Here is a 16,377-nt window from a genome sequence, read left to right as displayed (position 1 = left end):
AAAGCTTTGTAATTAGCACAAAAGAAAGTTTATTTCCTGACAGAAGCTGAGGGGTTCTCTGAAAGACTGAAGAAGACATTGGGGATTTTTATATGTGCTGAGAGGAGAAAGTAATGGTGGATGATAAACTGAAGGTGAGCCCCTGGTTTGACATCGTGGCCAGATGAACTAATGTAATCATTGTTCCATATTCATATCATTGTTAAGCAGGACTAGAAAGGTTGCCTTTTCATTTAGCACTGACATATTTAGTAAACTGTATGAATATGTAACTTACTGTCTCTGTAGCTATAGACAGGATTGATTGAAATTTTGGGTTGTTCTAATTTATTTCAGTAGTAAAAATATTGTTAAGCTTGAATGTTTGTTTTTGGTTTATGAGTATGTTTTGATCCAAACAAAACTTGAACTTGATTGGTCCTGTGGCCTGTGTGGGACAGAAGAGCAAAACTAAATCATCACAATGGTCCTTTCTGGTCTTAATATATTTACTGTAACTTTGTCAGTTGCAGCTGAGAGTCATTTTTAATACTTCTGTGGTCTTTCTTCTAATAGTAACAATTTGAATGGTTTAACATAGTCCTACTGCTTCCACGGATACTAAAGAGATCCTGAGTGTTAATGGCAATACTGCCACTGGCCTGCTATTTTAGAAGAATAGGTGAAAAGCTTAGGAAGTTGCATACCTCACCACGGTAAGCTTCCCTTTTCCTTTGCTTTCCTTTTATGTTAGACATGGAACAGTAAAGAAACTCTGGGTTCTGTTACAGTACTTACTTGATTCATTTTAAATCCCAGAGTAGCACAACCTAGCTTTCCCAAATTATCAAAGAACTGTTGCTTACAGTTCTTGTAGCTGTAGACAAAACTCTGTTCTCAACTATTCCTTCCATGAGATGATACTTAAATCCCCTTCCTCCTCACTTTCCCAGTCTGTCTCTTGAACGAGTCAGTTAACTTGTGTTCGTATGATGAAGTTCACTGGGTGTGAATAACCTCTAGCTTATCTGGTGATAAACTTCAGATTTGGACCATGTCTTTGCTTATTTTCATTGTTCTTTTGTCTTCTCATTCAAATTCAATACATTCTTGATTATTATCTGTGTGATTTGATCAGTTAAAGGACAGTATAATAAATAGCGGACATCTTTGCAGTTGCCTTTTTAGGTATGTTACTTCAAGTTTAAGTGGGCTAAGTATGTTCTTTTTTAATGTTTATGTAGTCGTCATCGTCCTCGCTGTCTTCACCACCATCCTCATCGCAGCCTCAGGTTAGCCACAGCAGAACGAAGGCTTCACCATTGTGTCACTCTGCATCCCTCTCCTGGGCCAAACGTAATCATGTAGGTCCTGCAAAGGCTACCAGTCCGTCAATCCGTCTTCGTCGTTGGCGGCCCTTGATACGCCTTCCATCTGTTGGGCTTCATTCTGTTGTAAGTGTAGTCCATCTTCAGTCTTTTCTTACTGTGACACAACTGGCCTTCTGCCATGTAACTTCGGTCTTCAAGGCATCATTTTTTGTTGGGGTCTTTTCTCAACCATTCGTAGGATTTCTTTCTTCCCTTTTTTTTTTTTTTAAAATTTTTTTTATTTTCCCTTTTCCCCCATGTCGGACAGCAAAAGTACATCACTCCATGCTTTGCTGTCCAGGTATTTTTGATTCAATACACATGCCAAATCATTTTCAAAGCATAGATGAAGTTTGCCCTTCATGAAGTGGCTTTTTTTTTTTTTGCCATAGGCTCCACATCCAGCCTCTTCTTTTCACCTCATCTTCATGATCTTTCATTTGGATGTGCTAAACCAAGGGGCTTCTAATTCTTTGTCACATGATATTATTTCTTCTATGTTTGAGACCTGGTTTATGTTCTCATATCCTAAACCTAGTCTCCTTTTCTTTCATTCTAAGTCTTGCTTAATGGTCCCTGGATATTTCAGTAAAGATGAAATGTTTCCTGTAATCCCAAAGGGCTGGCATACTTTCTCACTTGACATCTGTTTCTTTATCCAGTTTGTGGACATACATTCTAGTTGACGACATTCTAATAAGAAAAGCTTTTCATCAAATACCATACTAAATGGTATTTATTAATGCACCTGTACCTGTACCATTATTAATGGTACCATACTTAAACTTTTTTCCTTCTTCACTCAGAGGGCACAAACATATCTTGAAAACGTAGAAAAAAAATTACATGCACAGAGTAGCCAATATTTCTAAACTGTCCTATGACCACCATCAGAAACACTAAACTGAAAGAGTGGTTTAGTGGTATTTCATCCTGCTTTTAAGGAGTGATTGCACTTTTAGTACACACCAAAAAAAAAAAATCTTGTAGAAGTGAATGGTCTTAAAAGCAAAATTGGTACTGTGATTTTTGTTTTTATCATTCTTTGGTAATGACCACATTTCACCTGTGTTACTAGAAATTCTTATTTGAGGTATGTGGATTTTTTTACTGAGGTGAAATAACTATTCTGACCGTGGTCCAAATAATTTCCTTTTTCATACAGATCTGTCTTTCCAGATGTGGAAATCCTTCTTAATGTTTTATTGCTATTAAAAATTAGTGTCCAAATGCTTTCATTTCTTTATAGCTTTTATATTTTTATCCTGATAAGTATCTCAAGATGGGACCTTTTCCCAGACTCCTTTCTCTTTATGTGAATAATAATTGCTATTATTAAGTATCTAGCTCTCTTGTAATCTTCAGAACTATGGAACATTCTTGATGTTATCATTTGGAGCTAGTTAAATACCTTGGGATGTGAGGAGGCATGGAGTTTAGCACAGAGTTAAGTTCTCAGCAACTCATGCTTCCTCCCCCCATTTAATATATCTGCCATTGGCATACCTCTGACACTTTACCTGGGGACTTTCTTGTTTGTTTAGCAAAACTTGGAAAATTCTACATCATATTTCTGTAATTTGAAACTGGGATTGTTTATGAATTTGACCTACATAAGCTTGTTGTTAACAAAAGACTTACTGAGGAAGACTGGAGCTTGAGTGTGCCTGCCTAGAACAAAAACATTAATTGACCATGAGTTTACTTCAACACCAAATAAACCATGACTTATCCAAAGATGGACATTACGGCATAATCGGTTGTGATTATATGAGAAAACCACTGTTGGCAAGTTGAGAGTTCTATTTACTTCAGAAAATTTCTAAAAACAACTCCTCATCCATTAGCAGTGAGCATTTGCTTTGAAAATGTTCAAAAAATTCATTCAAAAAATAAGTGGCCTTCCATACAACTGCATCTGGCAAAACAGAAGCTTGCCACTAAAAATAGTTTTAAAATATTACTTGTTAACTCCCCTGAGATCCTGTCTCCATCTGACAGCTTAAAATTGTAAGTCCTATATGCAGAGATTTATCACTGAATACAATATATTCTGATAGTTATTAGTAACTAAAATGTTGTTCTCCACTTTTGTATAACACACCTTTCCAAGAAGATTCAAGAACACACAAATTATATGTAAATTAGTGTAATATGCAAAAAAACAGACAGCATTTTGGGCATTAAAGCTGTCTCAGTTGGCTTGATAATAAATACTACCTTGTCCTTCAAGTTTTGTCCTGTCAATGCCCACCAACAAGTATTACTAGTGTAGCTCTGATCATTCTGCTAGATGTACAAAGAGGCTGAATTGGTCTCAGCGTTGTATGAAAATGTTCTAGGATTGCTTTTATTAAGAAATCTATGAACTTAAATTTAAGGGGGGAGGGGGAAACATCCTGTATATTGTGTTTAAAATACAGTTGAACTTTCTTGTAGTTCTAAGTACATTTCTACTACTTAAACACTGACAGACAGAAAATAGATTGTTTCAAAATTAAGAGCAAAAGTCTTAATGATGGGAGACTGTATTTATGCTCCTTAAATAAAACCACTTTTCCTACTTGAAAACTTTCCTTGACTTTTGTGGTGGGTTGACCTTGGCTAGATACCAGGTGCCCACCAAATCGCTCTATCACTCCCCTCCTCAGCAGGAGGAGGGGGGAGAAAATAAGATGGAAAAAAACTTGTGGGTCAAGATAAAGGCAGTGTAATAAAGCAAAAGCAAAGGCCATGTGCGGAAACAAAGGAAAAGAAAAGATTTATTCTTTACTTCCCATCAGCAGGTGATGTCCAGCCACTTCCCAGGAAGTAGGTCTTCAGCATGTGTAGTGGTTGCTCCAGAAGGCAAATGTCATAATAATGAATGCCCTCCCTACCTCCTTTCTCTTAGCTATTATTGCTGAGCAGATGTCATAAGGTATGGAATATCCTTTTGGTCAGTTTGGGTCAGCTGTCCTGGTTATGTCCTCTCCCAAGATCTTGCCCAGCCCCAGCCTACTGGTGAGACGGGGAAATGTTGGAGAGACAGCGTTGATGCTGTGCGAGCACTGCTCAGCAGTAGGCAAACACTGGTGTGTTACCAACACCTTTCTAGCTATGGATGCAGAGCACAGCTGCTACGGGGAAAATTAACTCCATCTCAGCCAGACCCAATACAACTTTTTAGAGTAGGTCTCCAGATGAGTTAAGAACATATAATAGAAAAAAAAAAATACTGTCCTGAAATATTCTATGCAAACCTGATAAATTGCAGTAGATGTGGCAAATTTTGAAGCTATAGGTAACAACATGTGTCGTTAGTAATGTTGACTTTTCCTCCATCCTTGTCATTTCTTTTTCTTCCAGGTCATCTGTTCTTTTAGTTTAGTGTCTCTGCTTGCCTTAGGATCATTTTGCTGCCTTTTATGTCAAGCTAATCTAATTCTTTTTTCTTTCCTACACTTCTCAAGTTAGAAAACATGCTCTTTGTTTTCTGACATTTATTTTCTGTGTCAGACTAAAGTTGCTGTTCTTCTTAAAAAAAACCAAAAAAACAAACAGGAAATACCTATTTAGAGCAGCATACTACTGAATAATCCCTCTTGCTTATGGATCTAAAGGGACATTTGTGTTTGTATAAACATTTTGTATCCAGATACTCTGATCATTGATAGAGCCCATCTCTGAATTTCATCTTCTTGCTTGACATCCTCCCATTCAAAATCAGATGCGCTGTCCTGCAGCTTGGAATTGTACCTCACCTGACACTTACGTGTTCTAGCTATAGCTGGGGATGTAGAGTTAATAAGCTTGAAACAGCTTGTCTACCATGACACCATGGTAGAAAAATACATAAGGCAATGCTTAGCAAAGGAACCTCTTGTCCATTCCTAGGTCAGCACTCAAGACAGTACCTCAGCACCTTTCTTACAGAAATTCATTTTTATTATTCTGGACAAGGGATACTTTGATCTAAATTAAGCTATGTATGGTCAGCTGTGAAACTCCAGAGCATTTCAAATACCATAAACTCACTGCAGTATATTGAGCATGAATAGAGATGTCACTGTTCTGTGAGAATGAGCTAGAAATAATCTTGCTGAAACTTGTGATCATCATTCCAGTCGTCTTTGTTTTAATTGCAGTATTTTAACCAGGATTCAAATGTCTTTTACAGGTCTACACAGTACACTTGCCTAAGTGTGTTCCATGCTTCAAAATGGGAATTACAGATGCCTAATGTACCCAATAGCAATTGCATCACTTTTTTCCCTTTACTTCAAAATTTTTTGAATCCAAACCATACCTAACATTCTGTTGTGTAAACTTCATGTTTTAATATGTTTTTCTTTGCTTTCTTGTAACTCCTTGTGAGTGAAATTATATAGTTAAACCCCTAAGGTTTTTTCTTGTCTTAGACTTCAGTTACTTTTGTCAAGATCTTTCAGTGGGATGCAGATGTATCTGAAACTTTTTGTTCCTCAAGGTTCTGCAAAATTGTCTTTTCCTTATCAGTCTTTATGGCTCTTCTTCCAAAACCTGAGAGACTTTTGATGCCAACTTCTTGACTTAACCCAAGTAGTGCTTTTTCCTTTCACAGTCACTACCAATGCAAAGGATTCTACTGAACTGGTTTGTGAGACTTCTTGCTTCACTCCTTTCTCTCAAGAGCACATTTAAGGAAATAATAAAAATAGAAGACTTAGATGAAAGACGTTGCCTGAAATCTGTCACGTAACACTGAACCTGTTTTTATAATGAGGTCTTTCATAAATATATTTTAAGCAGGATGTGGTGAGGACTTTTTCAGTATGTCCATGAGAGCAAGACAATTTTTTTTTTTTTTTTCCTCAATTGTCTGTTTGTCCCAGAAATGCAGTTTTGGGGAAAAGAAACCAGTGGTGCATCAAATTTGATGAACAGTTTTGTTCTAAGTTAGCAACATTTGAAGATCAAAAGATTTCAAATGCATGAAAACTGAATACTGACTTTTAGATTGGGATAATGGTCTAAGTGCATTAGCAAGATAAACTATGTAGATGGTGAAATACACATTATTAGACCAGCTAATATGATTGGGCAAACAGTGATATAGGGGTGTACCATTGAGTTTCTGAAGGTTAGTTCAACAACAAGAAAGAATACTGTTGTAGTTCATGAGGAGAGGGCAACATGCAGTAGTGAAAGGTAAAATCAAGGAATTTCTCAGTACAGTAAGAGGGAGTAGGAGGGGTTATCATTTGTATAGTAAAAACCTAGGGAAGCACCACTTTAAAAATTGCTGTTTGTAAATCTGCTAGTGAAGAATAGAGGAAAAAATGTAGAGATGTTGTTTCGATAACATGAACTAATGGGTATTGACCTGAGACAAGTCAATAAAAATTGACTTCTCACAGCAGTCAGCAATTGTTTATTATTTAATTTGAATGTCCAGGTTAGCAGAGAAGTCAGTCAAATCCTATGAAAAATCGGGACTTGGTCATTTAGGTGCTTTTAGTGTGGTATCCAAAATTAGAGGGCACAACAACCTTGGCTGTCACTTTTGTATATGAGACTGGGTATTCCATGAAGGTACACTATATTATTATCACTGAGCGTTATCTCAATACCTCAAGAACAAATTACAGCTAAGAAGATATTCTCAGAAGCATCACTTTGAGCACTAAACTTTTTGCATTTTTCCTCTTCAAATCAGTTTCAAGTCTACTAGTCATTATTTTTCAGGGTTTTTTTCATTTGAAGAGATTACATGGAAAAATAATGTCCACTAACCCATACTACCAAAACTTATTTCTTATACTAAGGTTGAAACCATAACACAAGCTTCTGTAAGCTACCCAAGATGCTGGTATTTGTCTTCTTTCTTTCTTTTCTGGATGGGAAAGAAATACAAATTTTCTTCACTGTGTGCTACAGCTCTTCAGAAGACTTGAAAAATGAGCCTTGAATCCCATAGGTTAGTTCCAAAGCCTGATTAGACAATGATCTTATTTAGACTCCTGTGTCTTCCTCCTTCCTTGTGGTTAACACATGCGGTCATTCAAATCTGCTGTCTCCTTTTGCACATTGAGTGGGCTTCTAAATGAAAAAAATCTAAAGGAACAGGTCATCCCAACACTTGACTGTTCATGTTACTGTGGTCTTTGACAAGAAGAATAATCAACAGAAAATGCTCTGTAATTGTTCTGAAAAAACTACCTAGTGATGCACATGCAGGCAGACTTCTTAAAGCCATGTTCTCTTGTTCTTTTAAGCATTCACACAAACTGTTTATTAGAAGCTGAAAACTTGGCCAAAGGTGTAGCTTTTCAAGGAGACCACAGAAGACCTCTCCCTGAAGCTGACATTCCCTCTTCTTTCCATTCCTTTGAAATTTAAAATCTTCTGGTTCAAGCATTAGAATTTCTAGAGCTTCCCAGTGAAGCAGAAATTGGCCTGACTAGGCTTCTTTTCATGTGTGTGTATGTGTGCGTGCATGCCTGCACGCACACATATGCAATGGGTGTCTTTTTTTTCCCTATGGAGGGCTGGGGGGATTTTGAATCAGATTCATCACATTGGGAAAGTTTAATCCAGTTACTTACTTACCTAAGTCATATGCAACAGATTTTTATAATATAAAGTTTTAGGTTATCTTGACTATTCAGACCCTATTGTTTCTCTGTGCTTATGATTATGCAAATAATTGTCTGTCAAAAAAGGTTGAAATCCTAATTTTTCAAGAAATGTAATAGATCTACTTTGTAGTAAATTTACGACTATCTACATTAGATGAAAAGAAGTCACTAGGGAAGGGGACTGTCTACATTAGAACATGTGGTAGAAACTTTTCATTCTGAGGTTGGGGAATTAAAAATGTAAAAACACAACATTTCTCACGGGTTGTGGCAATAACACAATGAAAGCATGTTATTTAGATTAGGCGTGTACAAAAACTCAGCAGGATTCTATAGGAGTCCTGTCTCCAAGTAAACTCTATGAAAAGTTAATGCTTTTTTTTGATCGCTTCCCTATCCATCTTCTAGCTGTGTATAGGCTCAGCATTCCAAGCATGCCAAGTGTGTCTCTCTATAGAAAACATGTTTATTAGAAGGTGGCAAAGAACACAACCCTCAAAATGGTCAAAGGGGGAACTGTATTTTGTTCTAAAAGTGATCAAAACCAAATCCTGAACATCTCAAAGTACTCTGAAATAGTGATACTTTGAGATCTTCTAGTTAATGTCAGTTTGAGCCCAGGTAGCATACATTCAGATGCAAGCTTTTAAATGCTAAGCCATTTATTTACTTCCTAAAGTGAGACTAACTGGCAGTGGTCTTTCCCCTAACCCTGAAATTCCTTAAGCCCAGTTTTCCCAGTTGGTAGGTTTAATTGATACGTGAGCAGCCATGAAGTCATATGTCTACAAGGGAATTAGATGGCAATGTGGGATTTGGCAAGGACTTTCAGCTTTGCCTGCCTGCATACTTTTGTACCACCACAGTTTAGATACCTGTAAAAAGTTAGTTGATAGATGGGAATAACAACAAGGTGGTTGTCAGCTACTGTCTTGTGTGGTTTTCAGAAAGTTAGGGAAACTTGTGGTCCTTGGAAGTTTACCACTGGGGTAGCCAAACTCTTGAGGCTGCTTGTTTTTCTAAGCCCTGGCTCTATTTGGCCTTCTGTAGAACAAAATTCTCAAAGGCAATTGACTCATGCCATAGGGGAAAAAAACTCCTTGGAGACCTTGGAGAGGTCCTCTCAAGCCTTTGATAGCTGCCTCATTTTCAGCAGCACGAATGCTCTTTCTCCATTCTAGGCCAGATGAAACAGGGAATCGATGCCTTTTGCACTTTAACTGGTCATGGAGAGGAATCTGAAATGAGGGTGAGGGGAGGTTGTGGGATTTTTTGTTTTGTTTTTCTCTCTTTCATTTTTGAGGTTGCTACATAGAATTTCTGTAAGCTGTTGGCATTTCCTCTGTAATGCTGTGTTCTTTGGCATTCTTAATGTATTGAAGGACTTACAGTGACTTCTTGTCCTTTGCTTTATTGTTCTGGTTGTTTGCTACATTTCTTCAATTTAGATTGTCTTCTAAAATCTTTTTTCATGACGATCAGGAAGAAGGGAACTTTTAACCCAGCCCATGGTGCAACTGTAAGGTTCTACAACTCATTTTACACTCTAATCTGTTTCTGGCAAATTCTTAGATTTTTGGGGTGCTTCAAGAAATTCACATAAGGCTAACAGTAATTACAAGATGGAAGAAAACTGCATGAAATACTTTTTCGCAGAAGTCAGATTCTTGATAATTTAATTAAAACTGAGGTGCTTTTTCCTATTCCCTTAAACAGTATCTTCTTAAATTGTGGATCGAGGCTCAGATGCGGACTGGACAGATTGATGAGGAAATAAGATCATCAGTTGCTATTTGAACACAACAGTGGTGATGCACCTTTTGGCTCAGAAGTTCAAAAAACACTGCTTAGTGAATGCTGGGAATGTATGCTGGCAGAGTACCATGCTGTGCACGCCCTGTTTTCTTCTGAAAAAGCTTTTGCTTGCTGTAGTTGGCAACACAGTACTGAGCTAGACAGATCTTTACCAACTGTAACCATTTTTATGTCATGTTACTTGATGCTGTCACTGCACTTCAGTCCTTTCTTGGTATGATGGCTATGATGCCACTTTGAAATTTCAGTCTAGGCACCTCTGGTTATTTTCCTTCCCACCTAAGATGTGTGAACTGTTTCTTTCGACTGCCTGTGAAGAGGGAACAGGTTAAGTGTGCTATACGTGGCTTGTGACGAAAAAATTATTTTGACCAAATAAATATTTTCGGTTTCAAGATACTACAAGTTCAGAGTTCAGCCTTGCATTGCTTTGTTATGGGAGATGCGTTAGTGAAGGAGTTGCTATTTATATGTATATCTGTTTTTAATGTTAATGTATTTGAGCTGATACAACTTCTAATTCAGTAATGAAAAGTAAAGCTTTTATGTAGAGCTGTAATTGGAAATACTTCCAGATACTTTACTGAAAGGATTCTTACTGATCTATGCATTGCAGAAGCTTCTTTATATTCTGAAATGTTCTGCAGCGTGACTTCTGCCATTCTGTATAGATCCAGAATGTGCTTCTCACTTGTGATTTCTCTTGGCCAGGTGTTTTGCATATTATGATGATGTGTTCTCATTAATCATATTTGGTAAGAGTTTTAGTGAACACAATTTCTTTTTGTTTTGTTTTATCTTGCAGGCACCAAGTATAGATGAAAAAGTAGATCTTCACTTTATTGCATTAGTTAATGTAGGTGGTCATCTCTATGAATTGGGTAAGAACGCTTTTTATCCACTCTCTCCATTTGTTTGAAACAAATACAAGTAGTAATGTTGTCAAGTATCAAAGTTTGAGAGAGATTCCTTGATGTAATGTAGGGCTTAGGTTCTTTTCAACTGTATCGTAGGGTCTGGGGAGTTCTGTCAAACAATTGCAGGCTTCTTCATGTTGTTTTTTTGGATTCTCCTTCCCTCAACTCCCTCCTATTAAGATAAAATGGTGCAGAATACTAGACTGCCTCTGAACTTCCTTTATCATTTACAAGGACAGGAAGCAAGAAAGAATTGATGAACGCTCAAAGTTTCAGAGAGGAAAATACTGTTATACTTATGTCCCTGAATTGCTTGTGAAATTAATAAATTAACTGTATGCCACTTCAGAAGTGTTAACTATATTATTAAATAGCGTGATACAGTTTAAACTGAAATTATGTAGTTAGGATACTAGCAGATACTAATATTCTGCAACTCATTTGTTATAGGCTGGTTATTTTTTCTTCTACCTTTTTTTGGTCACTAGACAGTTAACTGTAAAACAGTAGTCTCTGTTTTCTGAATTACAGCTATTTTTTTCCCTCTTCAGATTGCGTAGCACCAGGTTCTGCTCAGATATTCTCTAATTACTCAAATCTTAAACAAGTTGCTGGGCAACTAGGTTTTGCTGCAGGTGCTTCAGAAAACTAGCAAGTAGATCAAGATTTAAAAACTGCAAGTCACTGGTCTTTTCTAACATAATTTTTGCAGTATTTTATGGTGAGAACATTTTCATCTTTTGAAAATCAACATGTAATTAAGCAATGCCCTTAACAGGTGACAACTAATTATAACCTGGGGCATAAGGGGTATATAAGAAGTGCTTATGTTAAGGTCATGTAAGGGGTATTATCAGTGGTAAGTCATGAACAATAGGCACACATTTCTGTATTTTTACGATGCTGTATGTCTTGTCAGTGAACTAGATCAAATAGGCAATGGCTGTAGGATGCAATATAAGTACTTTATGACTCTAAATTTCAAGGCGTGATGGATGGCTTGCTTTTCTAGTTGTGTGCTACTATTTCCGTGTTAACTTTTCATTGTGCGTTAATTTGCTCTGCTTAAAAAGCACACTACAGACTACAATTACCATGTTTAGTTATTTTCTGTAAGTATGATGCAAGATAAAACCCACTTGAATTTTTTGCTTAAATTAAAAAAAAAAAAAAAAAAAAAAAAGAGACATTTAGCTCCACTGTATAGTGGAATGCCAATACTACTATTTCCTTTGTTCTTAAAATAACTTCTCTCTGTACCAGCAGAAGAAAGCAAAAAATACTTAAAAGTAGGAAAATGGGAGAAGGTTTTTCAATTGATTCACTGGCTTCAGACACTGTGGCCAGCATGTGGGCTTTGGCAGGCAGAAAATGCTAAGGAAGCACATGGATGTTAAATGCTTATGATATTTTTGCCATAGAAAACACGTTATTTATAGGCACATGAAATTAAAATGCTGTTCTGCCAAGATGTATGTTTAAAAATTTTTTTTTTTTTTTTTTTTCCCCCTCAAAAAAACCCCATGATCAAACTTAGCTTGCAGCAGTACAGGGCATTCAGTTCTGTTTCCCAGGAACATTCCGAGGGTTTTGCATTGTTGTACCTTCCATCATTGTTGTTACAATAATGAACAACCTCTTGTTCATGTAAATCCAAAAGTTTTCTAACATCAAACCTATTTTTAGTTATGGAAAATGTAGTTTGGAAGTGTTGTCAACTTTGATGGAATCTTTGGGGAGGGAAGAGTCTTTAAAAGGAAGGACAGAGCCAAAAGGGAATTTGGTCTAGTGAATGCTTAGGATATCCTGACATATGTCCTCATACTGTTAGCTCTTCACAAGTAACCTGAAACATATTTCTATTTCTATGAATGAAATTATTTTTAAAATGCTGAGATTGATAGCATTATTATATTGCAAATGGGTGAAAAAATAACTATAGCAACCATTTTTAAACACTGTGAAAGTACTTAATACTTAAAATTATTGGGTTTGTTTGCTTATTTATTTTAAATGAGAGTAACATTTCAGTTATGCCAGACTCTTCAAACTGGTGGGTTTGGTATTCTGTTCTGTTGTGGAGTCCCTGATCACAGCTGTCAAAGACCACAGATGTACAGCTGTCTGTCTGGGTAAATCCATTAAGTGTAGTTTAAATTGTTCTTCTCTACTTGAAAAACTGAAGTACTATACGCAGCACTAAAACAGTTGCAACTTATAGCCTTAAAGTTTTCAAATAAGATATTAAGAAGTATTTCATTGTTTGATTGGATTATTTTATTTTTTTAATGCAACAGACTGTACGTAATGATACCTCTTGAAGCAGTCAGCAGTGGAAGAGAGATCAGGGAATAGCTAGCTGCATGTGTAATTCTTTTATGAAAAATGAGGTAGCTTTTTTGTAAGTGGAGCAAAAAATCTGCTCCGATAGTTTTAACTGGAAAAATGAAGCTTTTCTAATTTTATAAATGTGTTGTTCAATGCTGCTTTGTGTTTCAACAGATGGGCGCAAGCCATTTCCAATAAACCATGGGGAAACTAGTGACGATTCTTTCTTAGAGGTAGGAATAGAAAACCTTCTCAAATGGTGTTATACAAAATTCTTGCTATATTTCCACAAAATTATGAAAAATATTTATACAAAAGTCTTGCTATATTTATGGTTGGATGAAGAATAGAGCAAGTGGGATGGTGAGACAAAATTAGGTTTACTCAGTTTTAAAACAGGTATTTCAGAATGCTTATGTTGTGACTCTAGATGAGAGAGTATCATAACATGGTAACAAGAAATGTCAGAAGAGTTGACCAGAACAAAAGATCAGACTGGCTTTTCTTCTGTGCTGAGATTTTCATATACCCCTGCTTCTTTCAAATTGTACATGAGATGAAGTCATCAGATTGAAAACTTAGGATAATTTTTCATTCTCTTTCCTTTGGTTTAGTTATAGTTTCATAGGTGCCATGCTAGACAGAAGTTGATTTCCTTTCTGGCACTTGCTAATAATCATTCTTCTCCAGTTTCATGGCTTGTTTTCAGTGCTTCTTTGTGTCAAGAGCTGTTCAGTTGAGAAATGAATTGGAAAGGAATACACTGAATTGGGAGGATAAACTGTCATCCCCACAGAATGATGTGACGTTGAAGCTGAGAAAAGGCAATGCATAGATCTGACTTTAATTGTATCCAGACTAGATTAGCTTTACAAAAGGAAGAAAACAGAGAAACTAAAAAAGAAACAAACAAAACCTTTTATACAGTTTAGTAGCATAGACTAACGTCTGTAAAGTTTGCATACAATTTGTGCTTGTTTGGGCAGGGGGAGAAGTTGGATAAAACTTCCCTTTTTTTATATGTGGCTTTTTTCTGTTTTACTGATAACATGTGTTCTCCAGATTGCACCCTAAAGCTAGATGAAGGAATTACTTAGAATCTTTCACTTACCCCACACAGCTTAGATTCATCTTGAGACAAAGGAAACATTTCTGCATACAGCAGCACTAGTAAAGGCAAACTTCAGAGATGCATTTAGAAAGTCAGACAAGCAACACATCTGTTGCACAAAGTAATATTTAGTCACAAAAATAATTGTTGCTAAGGTTCTGCATAAAACTTTTGCTCTCTTATGCTGCCCATATGAGCACTGTAAATAGTCTTGAATACTGGTAACTCAGATCAGAAATACAGTTCATGTAGATTTGTCACACTATTTAGTAGTCCTTTATGTAAAAATCCATTTTGCACATGTTTGTATAAAGCATATCTTCATATTTCAGTTGTGGGGTTTTTCTAATAAGTATAATTTATAGTGGTTTTTGGTTTTGTTGTTTTACTTTTTTCCCTAGGATGCAATAGAAGTTTGCAAGAAATTCATGGAACGTGACCCAGAAGAATTAAGATTTAATGCAATTGCACTGTCTGCAGCTTAAAAGCCTTTTCCAGTGGGGCTGATCTATTGCAATGTATTGTAACAATAAAACCGTTGCCATATGTTAATAGTACAAATTTTGATACTTCCCAAACATGTTGATTAATTGTAGCATACGTGGAATAAACTTTGCATTTGTCCTTGCTATATCTTGCTGCTTGTTCCTAAAGCAACTTTGGGTATTTATATACACGCATGCATTTTGTGCAAGACTACTTCTTCTTCTATGTGGTGGGTTTTTCCCCTTCCACCCCCTTAAAAGTTTTGGGTATTACTGTCTGTGATATTTCATTATAGTAATGATGAGCTAGTTCAGAGCAGGATTATCATTTGTATCATGCACAGATGATATTTTGAGTGGAGTATGTAGTATGTTAATGGGTAAAAACTTGAAATATGAGGCTATCTCCATCTTTTAATTATAATGATACAAGAATATTATAACAACTTTTGCAGGTGACTCAAAAGACAAAGGCATTTTTTTCAGTGCATTATTTATAAATAAATATATGGAAGAAAAAAGGCAGAAAAAGGACTGTTTCTTCTTACTGTTGGTGAGCACTAACATTTTAAAATTATCTTAATCTTTACTTTTTGAATAAAACTTAATTTTGTTTCTCAAGCCTAATAATGTTAATAAATTGTCAAAAAGCTTTAGTTAAACTAGTGTTTTCTATTTGTACATGTGGGAAAACAACATGGATTTTTGCCCCAGAAAAGCCACACTAGCAATTAATGCTAGTTCAAATGGTAGGATGTGGAGGGTACACACAGGTGAATACAGCCGTGTCAAGTATCTCACCTAACTGAAATAAATGATAGAAAAGTAACGATTGTTGTAATGAAGTTTTGTGTAATGAGACCAGAAACAGACTATAGATTTTAAGATAGCCATGATGGCCATATACCTTTTTTTCCCTTTCTGAATATCTATTGTAAGTTTGTCAGGTGTCATTACTGAATGCTATGTGATACCCTTCCCCTGTGCCATCCCTCCCACCCCACCACCTGGATCCTAAGGTACTGTTGACCAATTTCTACACTTGAATTAGTAATGACTTTGTTGGTTTGGGGGTTGGTTTTGGGTTTGGGGTTTTTTTTGTTGGTTTGGGGTTGGTTTTTTTTTGGCTAAGCAATTTTATGCTTTAGGATTCTTGTGAAGGTTGGTTTTGGTTAATGTGCATGTTTTTGACATTCCAGACAAATATTCCTTATTTGTTGCTTTGAAGTGAAATAATTCAAGTTTGCTTCCGATCAAGGCCGCTGCCAAAGGAAACTGAACCCTCTGTGTCCCAGAGGGTGCTTTCATTCTCTATCAATTGTCATTGCAGGAAAAATGAATGGGGTTATGCCAGACACAGTCTGGCAGAGTTTTCCTTCGTTATAGAAAAGAAAAAGGCCTGGGAGTCTGTCTTATCACTTAAGAACATCTTTTGCACACTAAAGAAAAAGTCGGAGTGTCTGCCTAAAACATGTCACCTGGAGAGTCCACTAACAACAAGAGTCTGTTTTCTCTAAGTGAGCTGGTTGGAGAAGTGAGGGGGAAGAACAACACTAATGAGCTTCTATTTTTGAGCACTTTTTTACCCCAGTAAAATGCGGTATCGTTAAGACTTGCTTTATGTTGCCATGTGGATTAGTAAAGTCCCGAAACTTGCTTTTAAATAAAAATCAAAGGCTTTAGTAGCCAAAGCAGCTGCATTGTCTTCCTGCTAATATCAGAAAAATCAAATAGAAGTTGTCACAATTTAACTGGGGTATTGCATATTTTCTG

The 16,377-nt window shown here is 36.4% G+C and overlaps 1 protein-coding gene across 2 annotated transcripts in view; it reads left to right on the top strand.

Annotated features, from left to right (window-relative positions):
• UCHL3 (ubiquitin C-terminal hydrolase L3) overlaps positions 1-14,750 on the top strand; it is a 44,723-nt gene extending 29,973 nt beyond the window's left edge. For both annotated transcript variants that reach the window (XM_041128695.1, XM_030036552.2), the window contains exons 7-9: positions 10,569-10,644; positions 13,183-13,241; positions 14,521-14,750. In XM_041128695.1, the coding sequence (XP_040984629.1) occupies positions 10,569-10,644; positions 13,183-13,241; positions 14,521-14,604 (219 nt within the window). In that variant the 3' untranslated portion in view covers positions 14,605-14,750. The remainder of the gene's footprint in view (positions 1-10,568; positions 10,645-13,182; positions 13,242-14,520) is intronic.
• The last annotated feature ends 1,627 nt before the right edge of the window (positions 14,751-16,377 follow it).

This window comes from Aquila chrysaetos, chromosome 14, assembly GCF_900496995.4.
Source record: "Aquila chrysaetos chrysaetos chromosome 14, bAquChr1.4, whole genome shotgun sequence".
In the NCBI taxonomy this organism is placed as follows: Eukaryota; Metazoa; Chordata; class Aves; order Accipitriformes; family Accipitridae; genus Aquila; species Aquila chrysaetos.
This window is presented reverse-complemented; position numbering and strand designations above follow the sequence as displayed.